Source organism: Hemitrygon akajei, chromosome 31 (assembly GCF_048418815.1).
Source record: "Hemitrygon akajei chromosome 31, sHemAka1.3, whole genome shotgun sequence".
Lineage (NCBI taxonomy): Eukaryota > Metazoa > Chordata > Chondrichthyes > Myliobatiformes > Dasyatidae > Hemitrygon > Hemitrygon akajei.
This window is the reverse complement of record NC_133154.1, coordinates 10,504,231-10,521,192: the sequence shown is the minus strand read 5'-3', so window position 1 is coordinate 10,521,192 and position 16,962 is coordinate 10,504,231. Positions and strand designations below refer to the sequence as shown.

General features: G+C 45.5%; 1 protein-coding gene across 1 annotated transcript in view; it reads left to right on the top strand.

The window, feature by feature from the left end:
- LOC140719059 (GRB2-related adaptor protein 2-like) overlaps positions 1–16,962 on the top strand; it is a 93,108-nt gene that overhangs the window by 63,199 nt on the left and 12,947 nt on the right. Inside the window, exons 2-4 of the mRNA XM_073033434.1 lie at positions 4,251–4,342; positions 5,947–6,066; positions 12,159–12,327. Of these exons, the coding sequence (XP_072889535.1) occupies positions 4,251–4,342; positions 5,947–6,066; positions 12,159–12,327 (381 nt within the window). The remainder of the gene's footprint in view (positions 1–4,250; positions 4,343–5,946; positions 6,067–12,158; positions 12,328–16,962) is intronic.

Below are 16,962 nucleotides of genomic sequence, written 5' to 3'. Positions count from 1 at the left end.
ATGTTTTGGGCCGAAACCCTTCATCAGGAGATAAACTGTTAGTTTTCTGCCTGTGAATGGGGATGAACCTCCACATATGGTGGAAAGTACGAGTTTGTTAGAAAATACAAATGATTAAAATACAACTTTAGTCTTACATTAATTCACCATATAAAAAGTATCTAAAGACAGTGGTTTCCAAAGCTCTTAGTTTGAGCTCTTCAACTTGTCTTGTACCACCACACAATTCTTTGCCCCTTAAGCTTCACCAGATTTTCGGATCACTTGGATAAATGTCATACCCTCTTCTCATTGCTACCATCAGGAAGGAGGTACAGAAGCCTGAAGGCACTCACTCAGTGATTTGGGAACAGCTTCTTCACCCTAGCATCTGATTTCTGAATGGACATTGAACCCATAAGCAGTACCTCATTAGCTTTGCTGTCCTTTAGCTCTACTCACAGTCTCTCTCTCACACACACACACACACACACACACACACACACACACACACACACACACACACACACACACACACACACACACACACACACACACACACACACACACACACACACTTACTTGTGAACAGTACTGAAGTAATTTTATTTATTGCACTGTACTGCTGCCACGAAGGAAAAACAAATTTCATTACCTATGTGAGTGACGATAAACCTGACTCCACTATGGGTCTCTATTGTGGACTGAGAGTGGGAAGGGGGCAGGGAGAGGGGAGGGGAGGGGAGGGAGCGGAAACATCAGAGAGACATTCTGTAATGATCAATAAACCAATTGTTTGGAATCAAATGATCTTGCCTGGAGTCACAGGGCTGTGTCCGTGTCACCCCCTGCCCCTGGCATCCTTCTCTGCCACAGGTCCCACACCTCTACTGTGGTGCTCCATCCTCGCCAATCTCAACGTTCTTTGCTCCCGCCAGGTTTACAAACTCGCTCTCCACTCCACGTTGACAAATATAATACTGCGAAAAAGTCTTAGGCATCCTACCTATTGGGCCGGCTGGTGGTGTAGTAGCATCAGCACTGGACTTCGAGGCAGAAGGTCCTGAGTTCAAACCCAGGCGGGTCCCAACCTGGGCAGCAGCAGTATCTGTGCGGAGGAAAGGCCTGGCAATCTACTCCCGTAACTTGCCATGAAAACCCTACGGACCCTATGGTCCATGGAGTCACAAAGAGTCAGACTCGACTGAACAACAAATATATATATATGTGTGTGTGTGTGTGTGCCCAAAACTTTCATTCATAACATTTGTCAGTGATGATAAATCGTGGTTCTGATTCTATCACTCACAATTTGTCCTGGTCCAACACATAGACACCACAGCTAAAGAACTCAGCAGAGCCTGTCCTTCCTCAGAAACCTAAGGAAACTTAGCATTACTCCAACGACTCTAACCTATTTTTATTAATGCATCATAGAGGACATCCTCTGCGCGTGCATCACAGTCTGAGGTAGCAACTGCTCTGCTCAAGTCAGCAAAAAAGATGCAGAGAGTTGTGAGCACACTATCCAATCTGGCAAACCGGCCTTCCCTCTCTTGACTACGACACTTCCCAATGCATCGGCTCAGCAGCCAAGGACCCTCCCTACCCTGGACCTTCTCTCTTCTTCCCTCTCCCTGACACAAACAGGGGTCGTTTAAAAAAATATTTTTTCAGTGAGTATGTGGACTGTATTTTCTTGGTGTAACCTCATGGGTGTGCAGAATCCTTGGATTGCTTACCTTTTATGTCTAATAGTTTGCTTTTGGGCTCGCTCGGGGTTTTCACTTTGCGTTGCAGGTGTCTCGTTTGAGATCATGGGGATTTCTGTTTATCACCTTTATTCAATGCAGAGTAATTAATTTAGCATGGGATTTTTCAATGTCTTGAATTGTAGTTGTTGTCATTGAGGGTTTTTTCCTTGTCTGGACACCGAGGCCGTCTGATTGGCACTGAATTCCTACGTGCCCCAGGTGTATTTCAGGTGGGCTTGCCTACCTCCCTTTGCTCAGGCGTTATGGATCCTTGCCTGGTGAAACATGGTATCATGAGTGATTTCATTGCTTCAAGATTTGTTGTAGTTTGCCTGAGTTCTTGTTAGTTTTCCAGGTAATCTCTGCAATAACTATTCTGTTTTGTTTGAAACGCCAAAGTCCCCGGGATCTCTGCATTTGAGTTTGCGAGTGATCCTGACACTCCCATCAGGCAGAGGATGCAAAAGCTTGTGTAGACATACCACCAGATAATTTCTATGAAGCTGTTATAAGACCAGTAAATAAACTGCAGATGAACTCTTAATCTCCCGATCTACCTCGTCATGGACCTTGCACTTTGTTCGTTTACCTGCTCAGAACTCTCTTTGCAACTGCTAAACTATAATCTGTATTCTGCTTTTCTTTTGACTATCTCAATGTACCATGCTAGTGTAGCGGTTAGCACAACACTTCATGGTACAGCGGACCGGCGTTCAATTCCCGCCGCTGTCCCATAAGGAGTTTGTACGTTCTTCCTGTGACCGTATGGGTTTCCTCCCAGTGCTCCAGTTTTCTCCACAGTCCAAGGACGTACCAGTTGGTAGTTTAAATGGTCATTGTAAATTGTCCCATGATTATGGTTTAAATTTGGATTAAATTGGGGGAGCATGGCTCAAAAGGCCAGAAGAATCTATTCTGTACTATATCTCAATAAACAAATAAATGTATAGATAGATAGGTAGGTCGATCAATTGATAAATAGCTAGATAAGTAAATAAGCAAATTATGGGAAGATCTGGCTGGTATCTTGTCAACAAAAGCTTTTCACTGTATCTCGGTATATGTGACAATATTTAACCAATTCCAATATTGCCTGTCAATTCTGAATCTGCCCCTGAGAAATATCTTGGGATGCTTAACCACGTCGTCTTCTAAACGACTGGTGGCCCCTGGTTAGGGCATTGATTCTGGGAGCCCTGGACAGCACGAGTGTTGAGTGTGGAGGAGGTTTCCTCTTGTGGAAGAATCTACAGCCAGGGCATGTCACTGTTTAAAAATAAAGGACCTGCCATTTTTAAGAGACAGAATTTTATCTGAGGTTTGATAAAACTCTCTTCTGCCAAAGATAGTGAAGCTGGGTCAACGGTAGACCGATTCTCAACTAGCAAGGAAAGAGAAAGCAGAGCAAAGGTAAAAATCAGATCGCCCATGATCTTACTCAATAGCAGGACTGGTTTGAGCGGCTGAATGGCCGGAACCTACTGCTAATTCATATGAATATAGTAGATTAGAAAGGAGCAGAAGAAGGCTATTTGGCCCCTCAATCCTATCCCACCATTCAATATGATCATGGCTGATCTGCTCCAGGTCCCATCTCCTCTGTGTTACTTCCTTATGAATCTCTTGACCTTCCAAACAGAAAATCTGTCTGGTTCCTCTTTAAATGCCCTCAATTTTTCCAGGCTCCATTGCCCTCTGGGTAGAGATGTGCCACCCTCTGTAAGAAGAATTACAGGACCCACGCACAAAGGGAGGAAAATATCTTGTGGATATTTAGACACCACTGTTGGAATATCGTGTTCAGTTCTGGTTGCCTCATTGGAATAAGGAGGTGGAAGTTCTAGAGAGGGTGTAGAGGAGATTTACTAGCATGCTGCCTGGATTAGGGGGTAGGTCTTTGGAAGATAGCTGAGCAAACTAGGACTTTTCTCTTTGGAAGATGTGAGTTGACTTGATAGAGGTGTTCAGGATGATAAGAGGCATAAATCGAGTGGACAGCCAGAGAATTTTCCCCAGGGCACAAATGGCTGATATGGGGGTGGGGGGGATGGTGGTAGAAGCAAATGAACTAGGGGCATTTAAGAGACTCTTAGATAGGCACATGGAGGATAGAAAAATGGAGGATTATGTAAGAGGGAAGTTACCAGAGTAGTTTAAAACATCAGCAAAACACTGTGGGCCAAAGAGCCCATAATATTCTATGTTTTTATCAGTACAGTTGTGTTGGTGACCACTTCCTCACCAGAATGCCGTCCCGGCCCCCAGACGGTCATGAGTCACTGGACCTCTCTGCGTGGTGGAAGCAGAACCTTTAAGTGTTTCCAACAGGAAGAGGAAAGGTTACGGAGGGGGAGGTGAGGTTGCAGTCTGGGCAGCCACAGTCTTAATGAATGGAAAACTAGGTCTGGGGGGGGGGGGGTGTCAAACTATTCCTGATTCATCCTCGTCTTACTCCAGTGGGAGTCTACTGTCCTCCCTAGGGCCTTTCCATCTTAATTTGTACACTTTGTCCTCTAGGTCCTGAGCACCGAGGATGACTGGTATAAGGCTGAACTTCATGGACGTGAGGGTTTTGTGCCGAAGAACTACATTGAAATCGATTTACCCAGGTGAGTGTTGGCGGTACAGCATATCTCCTTTGCAGAGCAGGTTGCACGCCCCAGCTCCAAGTCAACACTCTTCTTCACCAAATGGGCTTAAATGGACAATGGTAAGTCAGCGTACAGAGAGGAAGTGAAGCAGCTGGTGGACTGGTGTGAGAACAGCAACCTAAGCCTGAACGTGGAGAAGACCGAGGAGATCATTGTGGACTTCAGGGAGGTGCAGATACATGGCAAATACTTGGCAAATACATGGTACCACCATAGAGAGAGTTAAATGAGTCAAGCTCCTGGGAGTTCTCATCACGGAAAACCTCACACCTGGTCCCTCAATATCACCCCCCTGGACAAGAAGGCACAGCAGTGCTTCCACGTCCTCAGGGGATTGAAGCAAGTGAGGCTTCCCCCCCTCCCATGTTAACTGCATGAGAACGTCCTGACAAGTTGCATTTCCATCTAGTACGGGAACAGTCAAGCATCAGACCGGACTGTGAGAATGGGCGAGAGGATCATAGGAGTCTCCCCACCATCCATCAAGGACATTTATCAGGACCGTTGCAAATGCAGGGCCCTTCGTATTATTAAGGATCCCACCCATCCATCCAGCATCCTCTTTGATTTTCTACCATCAGGCAGGAGACTCTGATACATAAAAACAAGAACGGTCAGGGTGGGAAACAGTTTCTTCCCTCAGGCCATTAGGCTTCTGAACTCCCTGGTGAATTGCATTTGAAGTGTCACTGATTAATCTGTTCTGTACCTGACAATATTTAATTTATGCGATTTACTTTGTTTATTTATGCGTAACTCATCTGTAGAATTTTTCCTTGCTTTGATAAGTTATTGTGCGTGTTATGTGTACTGCTGTACTTTACACCCTGGTTTGGAGAAATATTGTCTTGTTTGATGGCATACATGAAAATAGTTAAAATTATGTGACTGTAAGGAATGAGTAAAGGATTATCACAAATGGAAGATATTCAAAGAACCAACAGTTATAAAATGCCAAAGAGCCCCCTTTGGTGTAGTACAATCCAGTAATTTTCATCTACCATCTGAGTTGTGGGGTGGAGATACGTCTCTACCATAGGAGGTGCAAGGAGCTCCTTCCCTCTGCTAGCCTGCAGGTCACCTTTGGTCACCCCTGCTTACCACCCCCACCCGACCGCCTATCATGGTCATGTGAAGCCATGGGAGCAGGTGGTGGATGGTCGTATGAGCAGCTGGTGCATATCACAAGTCCTGGTTATGTGACCACCGCCACAGGCAGACAATCTCTGAAAAGTGTTGATAATGGCTAGGGTCACCCAACTTGTAAAGACACCACCGAGAAGGAGGCAATGGCAAACTGCTTCTGTAGAAAAATTTGCCAAGAACAATCATGGTCATGGGTAGACCATGATCGCCCAGGTCATATGACACGGCATGTAATGATGATGTCATACAACACGGTACATAATGATGATGATAATGGTCAGCTGAGACTTCAGAGTCACTGGTTGACAAAACTGTTGGATAACAGTGGCTGAAAGGAACCCCAGTCACCCCAGATGAGGACTTCTTTCACCTTAACTCATTAAGCCATCTTAATATTAATTTATTTTCTCTAACAGCTGGTTCCATGCTGGGATTGGCCGAAGCGAAGCTGAGAACATTCTTTTGGAACAAGATTTGGGAGCCTTCCTCATCAGAGCCAGCCAGAGTTCCAAGAAAGATTTCTCGATCTCAGTCAGGTATGTAGCACACTTGGAGTACAAACTCTCCCTAGTGAAGGGCATTGTCTACTTGCTCTCAGCTTTCATGAGAATGATCCTGGGAATTAAACAGATAACATATTGAGAGCATTCAATGCCTTTGGGCCTGTACTCACTGGAGTTTAGAAGAAAGAGAGGCGATCTTATTGAAAACTATTAAACATTGAAAGGCCTAGATAGAGTGGATGTGGAGAGGATGTTTCCTGCCATGGAGGAATTTAGGACCAGTGGGCACAGCCTCAGAATTGAAGGACGTTCCCTTTAGAACAGAGATAAGGAGGAATTTCTTTAGCTAGAGGGTGATGAAGCTGTAAAATTCATTGCTACAGACAGCTGTGGGGGCCGAGTCACTGGGCATATTTAAAGTGGAGGTTGATAGGTTCTTTTTTTTTTTTTTTTTTTTTTTTTTTTTTTTTTTTTTTTTTTTTTTTTTTTTTTTTATAAACTTTTTTTATTGTTTTCAAATTGTTACAGAATAAATGTGCATGAAAAAAAAAGTGTTACCCAGCCCCCTCCCCTTAACCCCTCCCCCCTAACATCCCTATTAAGAAAATAAGAAAGAGAAAAAAAAGGAAATGCCTGGATGTTGGAAGATCCCCACATGCTCCACGGAGTTCTCATTTTTTTTAAAATATATGTTAAAGTTCTTTTTCTTTTCAATCTATAATAATACCTAATCTTTCCACTTTCGTGGTATCCTGGGAAATCTTTATAAAAGTCTCCATGTTGCTATGTGTGTCCCCACCATTCATCCAGGCAAAAAGATAGAAAAAAATTAAAATATAAAGGAAAAAAAAAAAATACCCCCCTACTAATGTTGTGGAAAAAAGACACAACATTACCCCCCTCTGCTGTACGGGTCATGGCAACCGCCATGATTACACACGTGAATCCCGCAGTAACCGATCCACAGCCTCCCAGCTCCCCCGCAACATAAAAAAGTATATGTATAAGAAGAGAAAAAAAAATACTATTCTCATTTAGTATTTCTAAAATTTTGCTTTTCTCTTCTGTAATATCCATAAATGTCCATCACTTCTGTTCCTTGGGTCTATCTACATCTTTAATCCATTACGTTTGGAAGCCTCTATGTGTAGTTAGCGAATAGATGGAAGTTCTTGTACAAACTCCTCCGCTTTTCGATAGTCGGAAAAAAAAAATTTTCTGTCCTCCAAAAAAATTATCAGTGTTGCTGAATGACGCATTGTAAATTTATAACCCTTTTCCCATAAGGCTTTTTTCGCTGGGTTAAATTCCTTCCTTCTCTTCAACAGGTTGTAACTTATATCAGGATAAAAAAGAATTGGTTTCCCTGCTATCATCAGTGGCCCGTTTCTATTTTTGGCACTTTGGGCAGCGGCCTTCAGGATCTTTTCTTTGTCTTGGTATCGTAAGCATTTTATCAAAATTGATCGTGGGTTTTGGTCAGCTCGAGGTCTTGACCTTAAAGATCTATGCGCCCATTCAATCTCAATTGGAGTTTCTCTTTCCATTTTCAATTTTTTAGGGATCCATTTTTGAAAAAAATTTATTGGATCTTCTCCTTCTATATCTTCTTTAAGTCCAACAATTTTAATATTATTTCGTCTACTGAGATTTTCAAGCTTATCAATTTTTTCCATAAATTGTTTTCTTTCTGATGTCCAAGCAGTATTTCCCTTTTCCATTTTGTCCATTCTTTCAAACATGTCTTCCGTTGTAGTTTCCAAGTTCGTAATTCTTTTTTCCATTTTTTCCTGTCTCTTTGTCATTTTATCAAGCATAGTCTCCATATTGGTCATTTTTTTTTCGAGTTTTTTTTGGTTATTTTTAATTACTTTTAATGTGTCTAATTTACGCATTATTTGCCTCAAAGTCTTTTCTATATTTCTAGAAGGACTTTTACCTCCTTCAGCTGATCCTTCCGAGAGATTTGATTCTCCCTCCGATTCACTATCACTTTCAGTTGCAGTGGTAGCTGGGCTTTGTAGTTCTTTTTGTTCCTGTTTGCGCATGCTCCATCCTTCGCGTTTGCGCAGTTCACGATGGTTTTTTCCTTTGGAAGTGGCAAGCGTTGCCACCATCTCCTGTTCAGTATCACCGGCGATACAATGTACCTGAGATCGCGGCTCCTCGGTAGACGTGGGCCTCGCTCTTGTTCCAACTTGCGTAGTCTTCCCGGTATTAGTTTTCTTCATCTTCTTTCCTTGAGGCATAGCTTGACACAGTCCGGAGTCGTTTATAAGCAACTTTTAGAGAGTATTGACTAACTTTTCTTCATTTAAACATTAATTTATTAACTTTTTACGGGAGAGCTGGGTCCCTGCGTCTCGATCCTACGTCATCACGTGATGTCCCCGGTTGATAGGTTCTTGATTAGTAACGGCATCGAAGGGGAGAATGAGGCTGAGAGGGATATTAAATCGGCCATGATGGCCAAATTCAGCTCCTGTATCTTACCGATGGGCTGTTGTAGAATAATATAGAACAGAAAACAAGCCATTCGTCCCACAGCACGTGTTCTATCCCAGCCTGACATCTGCACTCATAAGGAATGCAAGTCAAGTAAACAGGTCTAAATTATGTTGGCAAAGATTCTGAACTCATCCCACTTCTTCACATGGTAATCAGGAACTCAGATGAATCACTCAGAGACAAAGATCAGAACTAAGATTAGACACAAGAGTTTCTACAGTTGCTGGAAATCTTGAACAACACAAAACGCTGGAAGAATTCAGCAGGTCAGGCAGCTTCTAAGAACCAGTGAGGCCTCTTTGCCGCTTCTTAGAAGCTGTCAAAATGCTGGAGGGGAATAAACATGGTCGTTTTCAGCTGGGACACTTCATTGGGACTGGTGAGAAAGGGGCAAAAACCAGAATAAAAAGGTGGTGAGAGGGGGAGGAGTACAAGATGGCAGATGACAGTTGAAGGTGAAGATGGTGAGTGGGGGAAGAAGGGAGGGCATGAAGTAAGAATCTGGGAGGCGGAAGGGCTGAAGATGAAGGAATCTAACAGGAGAGGGCAGCGAAAGTTTAGAGGTAAGAGAAAGTTAAGGAGGTGGAGAACCTGAGGAAGGCAATGGGCAGTTGAGGAGACGAGAAGGGGTGAGAGGGCAACCAGAATGGGGAATGGAAACAGGGAGAAGGGAGGAATGTAAAGAAATTATCATAAGTTAAAGAAATCAATGTTAATGCCATCAAATTGGAGGCTACCGTGATGTTGCTCTTCCAACCTGAGTGTGCCCTTTATCAACCATGGCAGTAGTGGAAGACATGTTGGAATGGGAATGGGAAGTCAAATTGAAATGGATGGTCACCAGGGGAACCCAGCTTTTGAGGCAGATAGGGCAAAGGTGCTGATCAAGGCAGTTCCCCAATCTGCGTTGGGTATTAATATTAGAATTGGGGTCTGATTTGTGCTGCATGCAGGGTTTATTATAAGATGCAATGAAATTGGTGATCAGACCAATTAACCAATTGGTTGTTTGATGAATGGACAGAGAGAAGGATTGACTGAATGCATCAGTGGGTGATAACTAATTGATTGATAGCTCAACAGATAGATAAATGGATAGATTGTTGGTTGGATCAATGGACTCTAAGCAAGAATGTAATCAATTAGATTCAGCAATGGCATTGCATTGACTGTTGTGGTAGTTAACAGTGTTATTACTATACCATTCAGTTAGCTGCTCCCACATGGGTAGAGTTCATTGTGCAACGTTATCAATAAAAGTTAAGTAGAATATCCTGCATGCGGGAATCATGGTGTGCTCTGTACTATCCCTCAATATCGAACACAACAACAGCAACACCTAAAACAAATTTGCAGAATAACCAAGATGCGAGTGAGGAGCGCAAAAACTGAGATTTTCACCAGCATGATGAAGACAATGTTGTTTGAGAGTCTCAGGAAAATGGGAATGAGATTAAACACTGGAATTGGACGGTGGTGCAGGAGATACTGCCGTTGCCTCACACCCCCAGAAAACCAGCCCTGAGCTTGCTCTCTGTGGGGAATTAGTGTGTCCTCTCCGTGACCGTGTGAGTTTCTCCTGGGTGATCTGGTTTCCTCCCACTTTCTAAGCACGAGCTGACAGGGTTAACAGGATCCTGTAAACAACCGGCAAAAGAGGGGAAGGGGAGTTGATGGCCATGAGCCAGGAAAATAGGAAGTGAAATTGGACTAATGCGATTGTACTCCTGAGAGTTGATTGGCCTCCGTCTGCACTATTGTTGTAAAATTGAACAGATTTGGAAAGCTAAACACTTCATTCTAAAGTGGCACAGTAATGTAGTGGTTAGCACAAAGCTTTACCATACACGCAACCCGAGTTCAATTCCCGCCACTGCCTGTAAGAAGTTTGTACGTTCTCCAAGTGGATTTCCTCCAAAGACGTGCCGGTTGGTAGGTGAATTGGTCATTGTAAATTGTCCCGTGATTAGGCGAGGGTTAAATTGGGGGATTGCCAGAAGGGCCTATTCCACGCTGTATCTCAAAAAAATAATTGAATAAAGTAAAAGGCAATGTATCATGATGTAATAGTTTCCCACAATAAATCTGAGCATTGGAACATGAGCCAGGTCGACTTGCCAAGTGAGGAGATGACTTGGTTGAGATAAATATGCAAGACGCAATGATTTGGGAATTTGGGAATTCCTTGCGTCCTGGCCATTTCTCGCAACCTAATCATCTCTGTGCTTGGTATTTGCACGAGAGATAGACACTTCATGCAAGGAAGCATTATGGAATCAAGGTGGGCAAGTGGAATTAACTGTGGATTCCATGACCTTGTTGAATAATTGAACAAATACTATAAGATGAATGGGTTCCCTTTGTCCTTTGACAGCCTTGACACGTGGTCACACGAGGAAATCTACAGATGCTGGAAATTCAAGCAACAGACAAAAAATGCTGGTGGAATGCAGCAGGCCAGGCAGCATCTATAGGGAGAAGCACTGTCGACGTTTCGGGCCGAGACCCTTCAGCAGGAACATGAAATGTTCGTGGCATGAATATTGATTTCTCTAACTTCAGTTAATGCCCCTCCTCCCCTTCTTACCCCATCCCTTATTTATTTATTTCCCCCTCCTTATTTTTCTCCCTCTGTCCCTCTCACAATCACTCTTTGCCTGTTCTCCATCTCCCTGTGGTGCTCCCCTCCCCCTTTCTTTCTCCTGAGGCCTCCTGTCCCATGATCCTCTCCCTTCTCCAGCTCTGTATCCCTTTTGCCAATCACCTTTCCAGCTCTTAGCTTCACCCCTCCCCCTCCCGTCTTCTCCTATCATTTCGGATTCCACCCCCACCCCCGTCCCACTTTCAAATCTCTTACTATCTTTCCTTTCAGTTAGTCCTGTGGAAGGGTCTCGGCCCGAAACGTCGACAGTGCTTCTTCCTATAGATGCTGCCTGGCCTGCTGCGTTCCACCAGCATTTTGTGTGTGTTGGTTGACACATGGTGCTTGGATCTCTTAGTAACGTGGGGGTGTCGCACTCAGGCGTACTTAAATGGAATCAATTCAATTCAATTAAAGTTTAATTGTCATTCAACCATACATGAATACTCATGAATGCAGTTAAACGAGACAGCATTACTCCGGGGTCAAGGTGCAAAACACAGTACCAACAGTCACACACAGCACAAAGCACATAAAGGTATCAGAAAGATACAGACAGCCGTACAATAAAAAGTCCGTCAATGCCGCAGAAATCTAGATCTTGTCTTTCTGCCGAGCGAACAGTTGGGGGGTGGGGGCCAACACCGACCCCAGCCTGGAGGCCGTGCCACATTGCCCTGGCGGGGCACACTAGCTCTGACGCTTCACTCCTGGCGGCTTGAGGCCTAGAGCTTGGACATCAGTAACCAAACCAGAATCCATGGCAAAAAAAGAGACGGAGTTTTTACACCATTGCAAAAGATTGTACCATTGAGTATTTTACTCAAAAATAATCCCAAATTCCTTCAGAACATATCTAAACCTTATCTTGTGCCTTTACCAGACATTGCTGCTCTAACTTGGGTTGCTTCAGGGTTCTGGAATTATAATTACATTGCTAACAGATCCTCAGTTATAAAATGGATGCTTTTTACAGGCACCACGATGACGTCCAACATTTTAAGGTCCTGCGTGACGGCAAAGGTCACTATTACCTGTGGTCAGAGAAATTCGAGTCCCTGAATAAGCTGGTGGAATATTATAAAGTCAGTTCAATCTCCAAAACAACACAAATCTGCCTGAAGGATGATAAAAAGGAAATGAAGGTAAGACTCGGAATGCGGCAGTCCAAGTTCACATTTCTGAGGCTGTAAGGTTCAAGATGCACTTCCCTGTCTTGGATGGATAAATTCACCTGCCATTTCTGTCCAGTACTGAGGGAATGCCACTCTGTCAGAGGGACAGTACTGAGGGAGTGTCTCACTGTCAGAGGGACAGTACTGAGGTAGTGTCTCACTGTCAGAGGGACAGTACTGAGGGAGTGCCACACTGTCAGAGGGACAGTACTGAGGGAGTGTCTCACTGTCAGAGGGACAGTACTGAGGGAGTGTCTCACTGTCAGGGGGACAGTACTGAAGGAGTGCCACTCTGTCAGAGGGACAGTACTGAGGGAGTGTCTCACTGTCAGAGGGACAGTACTGAGGGAGTGTTACACTGTCAGAGGGACAGTACTGAGAGAGTGTCACACTGTCAGAGGGACAGTACTGAGAGAGTGCCCCACGGTTAGACGGACAGTACCGAGGGAGTGTCACACTGTCAGAGGGACAGTACTGAGAGAGTGTCACACTGTCAGAGGGACAGTACCGAGGGAGTGTCTCACTGTCAGAGGGACAGTACTGAGAGAGTGTCACACTGTCAGAGGGACAGTACTGAGGGAGTGCTACACTGTCAGAGGGACAGTACTGAGGGAGTATCACACTGTCAGAGGGACAGTACTGAGGGAGTGTCTCACTGTCAGAGGGACAGTACTGAGAGAGTGTCACACTGTCAGAGGGACAGTACTGAGGGAGTGTCTCACTGTCAGAGGGACAGTTCTGAGGGAGTGCTGTATCGTCAGAGGGACAGTACTGAGGGAGTGCTGTACCGTCAGAGGGACAGTACTGAGGAAGTGCCCCACGGTCAGACGGACAGTACCGAGGGAGTGTCTCACTGTCAGAGGGACAGTACCGAGGGAGTGTCACACTGTCAGAGGGACAGTACCGAGGGAGTGCTACACTGTCAGAGGGACAGTACTGAGGGAGTGTCACACTGTCAGAGGGACAGTACTGAGGGAGTGTCTCATTGTCAGAGGGACAGTACTGAGAGAGTGTCTCATTGTCAGAGGGACAGTTCTGAGGGAGTGCTGTACCGTCAGAGGGACAGTACTGAGGGAGTGTCTCATTGTCAGAGGGACAGTACTGAGAGAGTGTCTCATTGTCAGAGGGACAGTACTGAGGGAGTGCCATTATTAGAGGGACAGTACTGAGGGAGTGCCTCACTGTCAGAGGGACGGTACTGAGGGAGTGCTGTACCGTCAGAGGGACAGTACTGAGGGAGTGTCTCACTGTCAGAGGGACAGTTCTGAGGGAGTGCTGTACCATCAGAGGGACAGTACTGAGGGAGTGTCTCACTGTCAGAGGGACAGTACTGAACGAGTGTCACACTGTCAGAGGGACAGTACTGAGGGAGTGTCTCACTGTCAGAGGGACAGTACTGAACGAGTGTCACACTGTCAGAGGGACAGTACTGAGGGAGTGTCTCACTGTCAGAGGGACAGTACTGAACGAGTGTCACACTGTCAGATGGACAGTACTGAGGGAGTGTCTCACTGTCAGAGGGACGGTACTGAGGGAGTGTCACACCATCAGAGGGACAGTACTGAGGGAGTGTCTCACTGTCAGAGGGACAGTACTGAGGGAGTGTCTCACTGTCAGAGGGACAGTTCTGAGGGAGTGCTGTACCATCAGAGGGACAGTACTGAGGGAGTGTCTCACTGTCAGAGGGACAGTACTGAACGAGTGTCACACTGTCAGAGGGACAGTACTGAGGGAGTGTCTCACTGTCAGAGGGACGGTACTGAGGGAGTGTCTCACTGTCAGAGGGACGGTACTGAGGGAGTGTCACACCATCAGAGGGACAGTACTGAGGGAGTGTCTCACCGTCAGAGGGACAGTACTGAGGGAGTGTCTCACTGTCAGAGGGACAGTACTGAACGAGTGTCACACTGTCAGATGGACAGTACTGAGGGAGTGTCTCACTGTCAGAGGGACGGTACTGAGGGAGTGTCACACCATCAGAGGGACAGTACTGAGGGAGTGTCTCACTGTCAGAGGGACAGTACTGAGGGAGTGTCTCACTGTCAGAGGGACAGTTCTGAGGGAGTGCTGTACCATCAGAGGGACAGTACTGAGGGAGTGTCTCACTGTCAGAGGGACAGTACTGAACGAGTGTCACACTGTCAGAGGGACAGTACTGAGGGAGTGTCTCACTGTCAGAGGGACGGTACTGAGGGAGTGTCTCACTGTCAGAGGGACGGTACTGAGGGAGTGTCACACCATCAGAGGGACAGTACTGAGGGAGTGTCTCACCGTCAGAGGGACAGTACTGAGGGAGTGTCTCACTGTCAGAGGGACAGTGCTGAGGAAGTGTCTCACCGTCAGAGGGACAGTACTGAGGGAGTGTCTCACTGTCAGAGGGACAGTACTGAGGGAGTGTCACACTGTCAGAGGGACAGTACTGAGGGAGTGTCTCACTGTCAGAGGGACAGTGCTGAGGAAGTGTCACAGGGTCAGAAGTGCTGTACTGCAGAGCGGATGCTGCAGTGTTGGACGAGTTCCCTTTGTGGTGTTAAACCAAATATCCTTGTTCCCACTGTGGTTGACATTAAAAATTTGCTGACACTATTGCACATTGGAGAATCTCCCCTGCACAGTACCCCTCAAATCACACAAGGGTCATGCAGAGAGATCTCCTTCGTGAACATTTTTCGTCCGGGTGAGAGATTGATCCTAGAGAAGGCTAAAAGTTCGGTGCAACATGGCGGGCTGGAGAGTCTACACTGTTCTAAATCCTGTACCCAAAAGAGTAAATCTTGTCAGGAAGAGAGGTGTTTGGGAAACTGGTTTGTAAAGAAGGAGGTTCTGTTTTGGACTACATGCAAATCCGGTCATGAAGACATGGAACTGGTGTAATTTCACTCTGACACATTCAAACTAGTTCAAAGTAAAAGCCTTTGTTGGTTTCTGGGAACAATTTGCATGCCCTGTCTCCGGGCTATCAGGGTTGGGCAAGACCACAGATGAAGCCAAGGAATGAATCTTGAACCTCTGAGTCTGGGTGCAGGTGGGGGGGGGGGGGGAAGAGGGAGGCGAGGGGAGGCAGTGGGCTGGGAAGGTCCAGTGTGAGGCAGAAAGCGGGTGGACATTAGAGTCACAGAGAGATACAGAACATCTCCTTTGTGGACTGGGTTCTCACTGACCATCATTACTCTAATCCTGCTGTGTGTTTGATACTTGAGTCGTATATGAGTTATACTGTGGGTGGTGGGGTGGAGATGCGTTTCTACCAATGGTGCTCCTTCCTTCCTCTAGCCTACAGGTCACCTTTAGGCAAGAATTGACACCTGCTTAGCCTCCCCCCCTCCTATTCAGGGTCATGTGAAGCCATGGGAGCAGGTGGTGGACGGTCGTATGAGCAGCCGGTGCATATCACAAGTCCTGGATATGCGACCACCGACACCAGGCAGACAATCTCTGAAGAGTATTGATGACGGCTGGGGTCACCCATCTTGTAAATACACTGCCCTGAAGAAGGCGATGGCAAACCACTGCTGTGGAAAAATTTGCCAAGAACAATCATGATCATGAGAACATGATCTCCCACATCAAGATGATGATGATGATGAGTAATATTGTAAATACATAGTTTAATTAAGCTTTCTTGATTGTTTCAATCATCCATTATGAATTACATACATCATGACGCTATCACATCAAGTCAAGTCAGGTTTTTCAGGACCATGGTGTTACATGACACAGTACAAAAACTAGACTGAACTATGTAAAAAAAACAACACAGAGAAAGCTTCACTAGACTACAGACCTACACAGGACTACATAAAGTGCACAAAAACAGTGCAGGCATTACAATAAATAATAACAGGACAATAGGGCAGTAAGGTGTCAGTCCAGGCTTCGGGTATTGAGGAGTCTGATAGCTTGGGGGAAGAAACTGTTACATAGTCTGGCCATGAGAGTCCGAATGCTTCGGAGCCTTTTCCCAGACGGCAGGAGGGAGAAGAGATTGTATGAGGGTTGCATGGGGTCCTTCATAATGTTGTTTCCTTTGCGGGTGCAGCGTGTAGTGTAAATGTCCGTGATGGCGGGAAGAGAGACCCCAATGATCTTCCCAGCTGACCTCACTATCCGCTGCAGGGTCTTGCGATCCCAGATGGTGCAATTTCCGAACCAGGCAGAGATGCAGCTGCTCAGGATGCTCTCAATACAACCCCTGTAGAATACGTGTGCGCCTCTCTTAACAGAGTTAGACCTACATTTTCAGTTCTCTTGTTTCCCTTTCAATTAACTTTATTCATTTGTCGAGATTCAGAGCACAGTAAGTAGGCTTTTCCGGCCCTTCGAGCTATGCCACCCAGCACATCCCCAATTTAATCCTAACCGAATCGCAGGACAATTTACAATGAACATTTAGCCAACCATCCGGTACCTCTTTGGATTGTGGGAGGAAACCCATGTGGTCACAGTACAAATTCCTTAGAGGCAGCAGCGGGAATTGAACGTGGGTCGCTGGTAAAGCGTCGTGCTAACCTCTACGCTACCATGCCGCCCTCTTTGGTGTTACAAAACAGCAAATCCCACCCTATCTTAGTTAATTTTATTATATTATTTTGCTAATTTAATTTG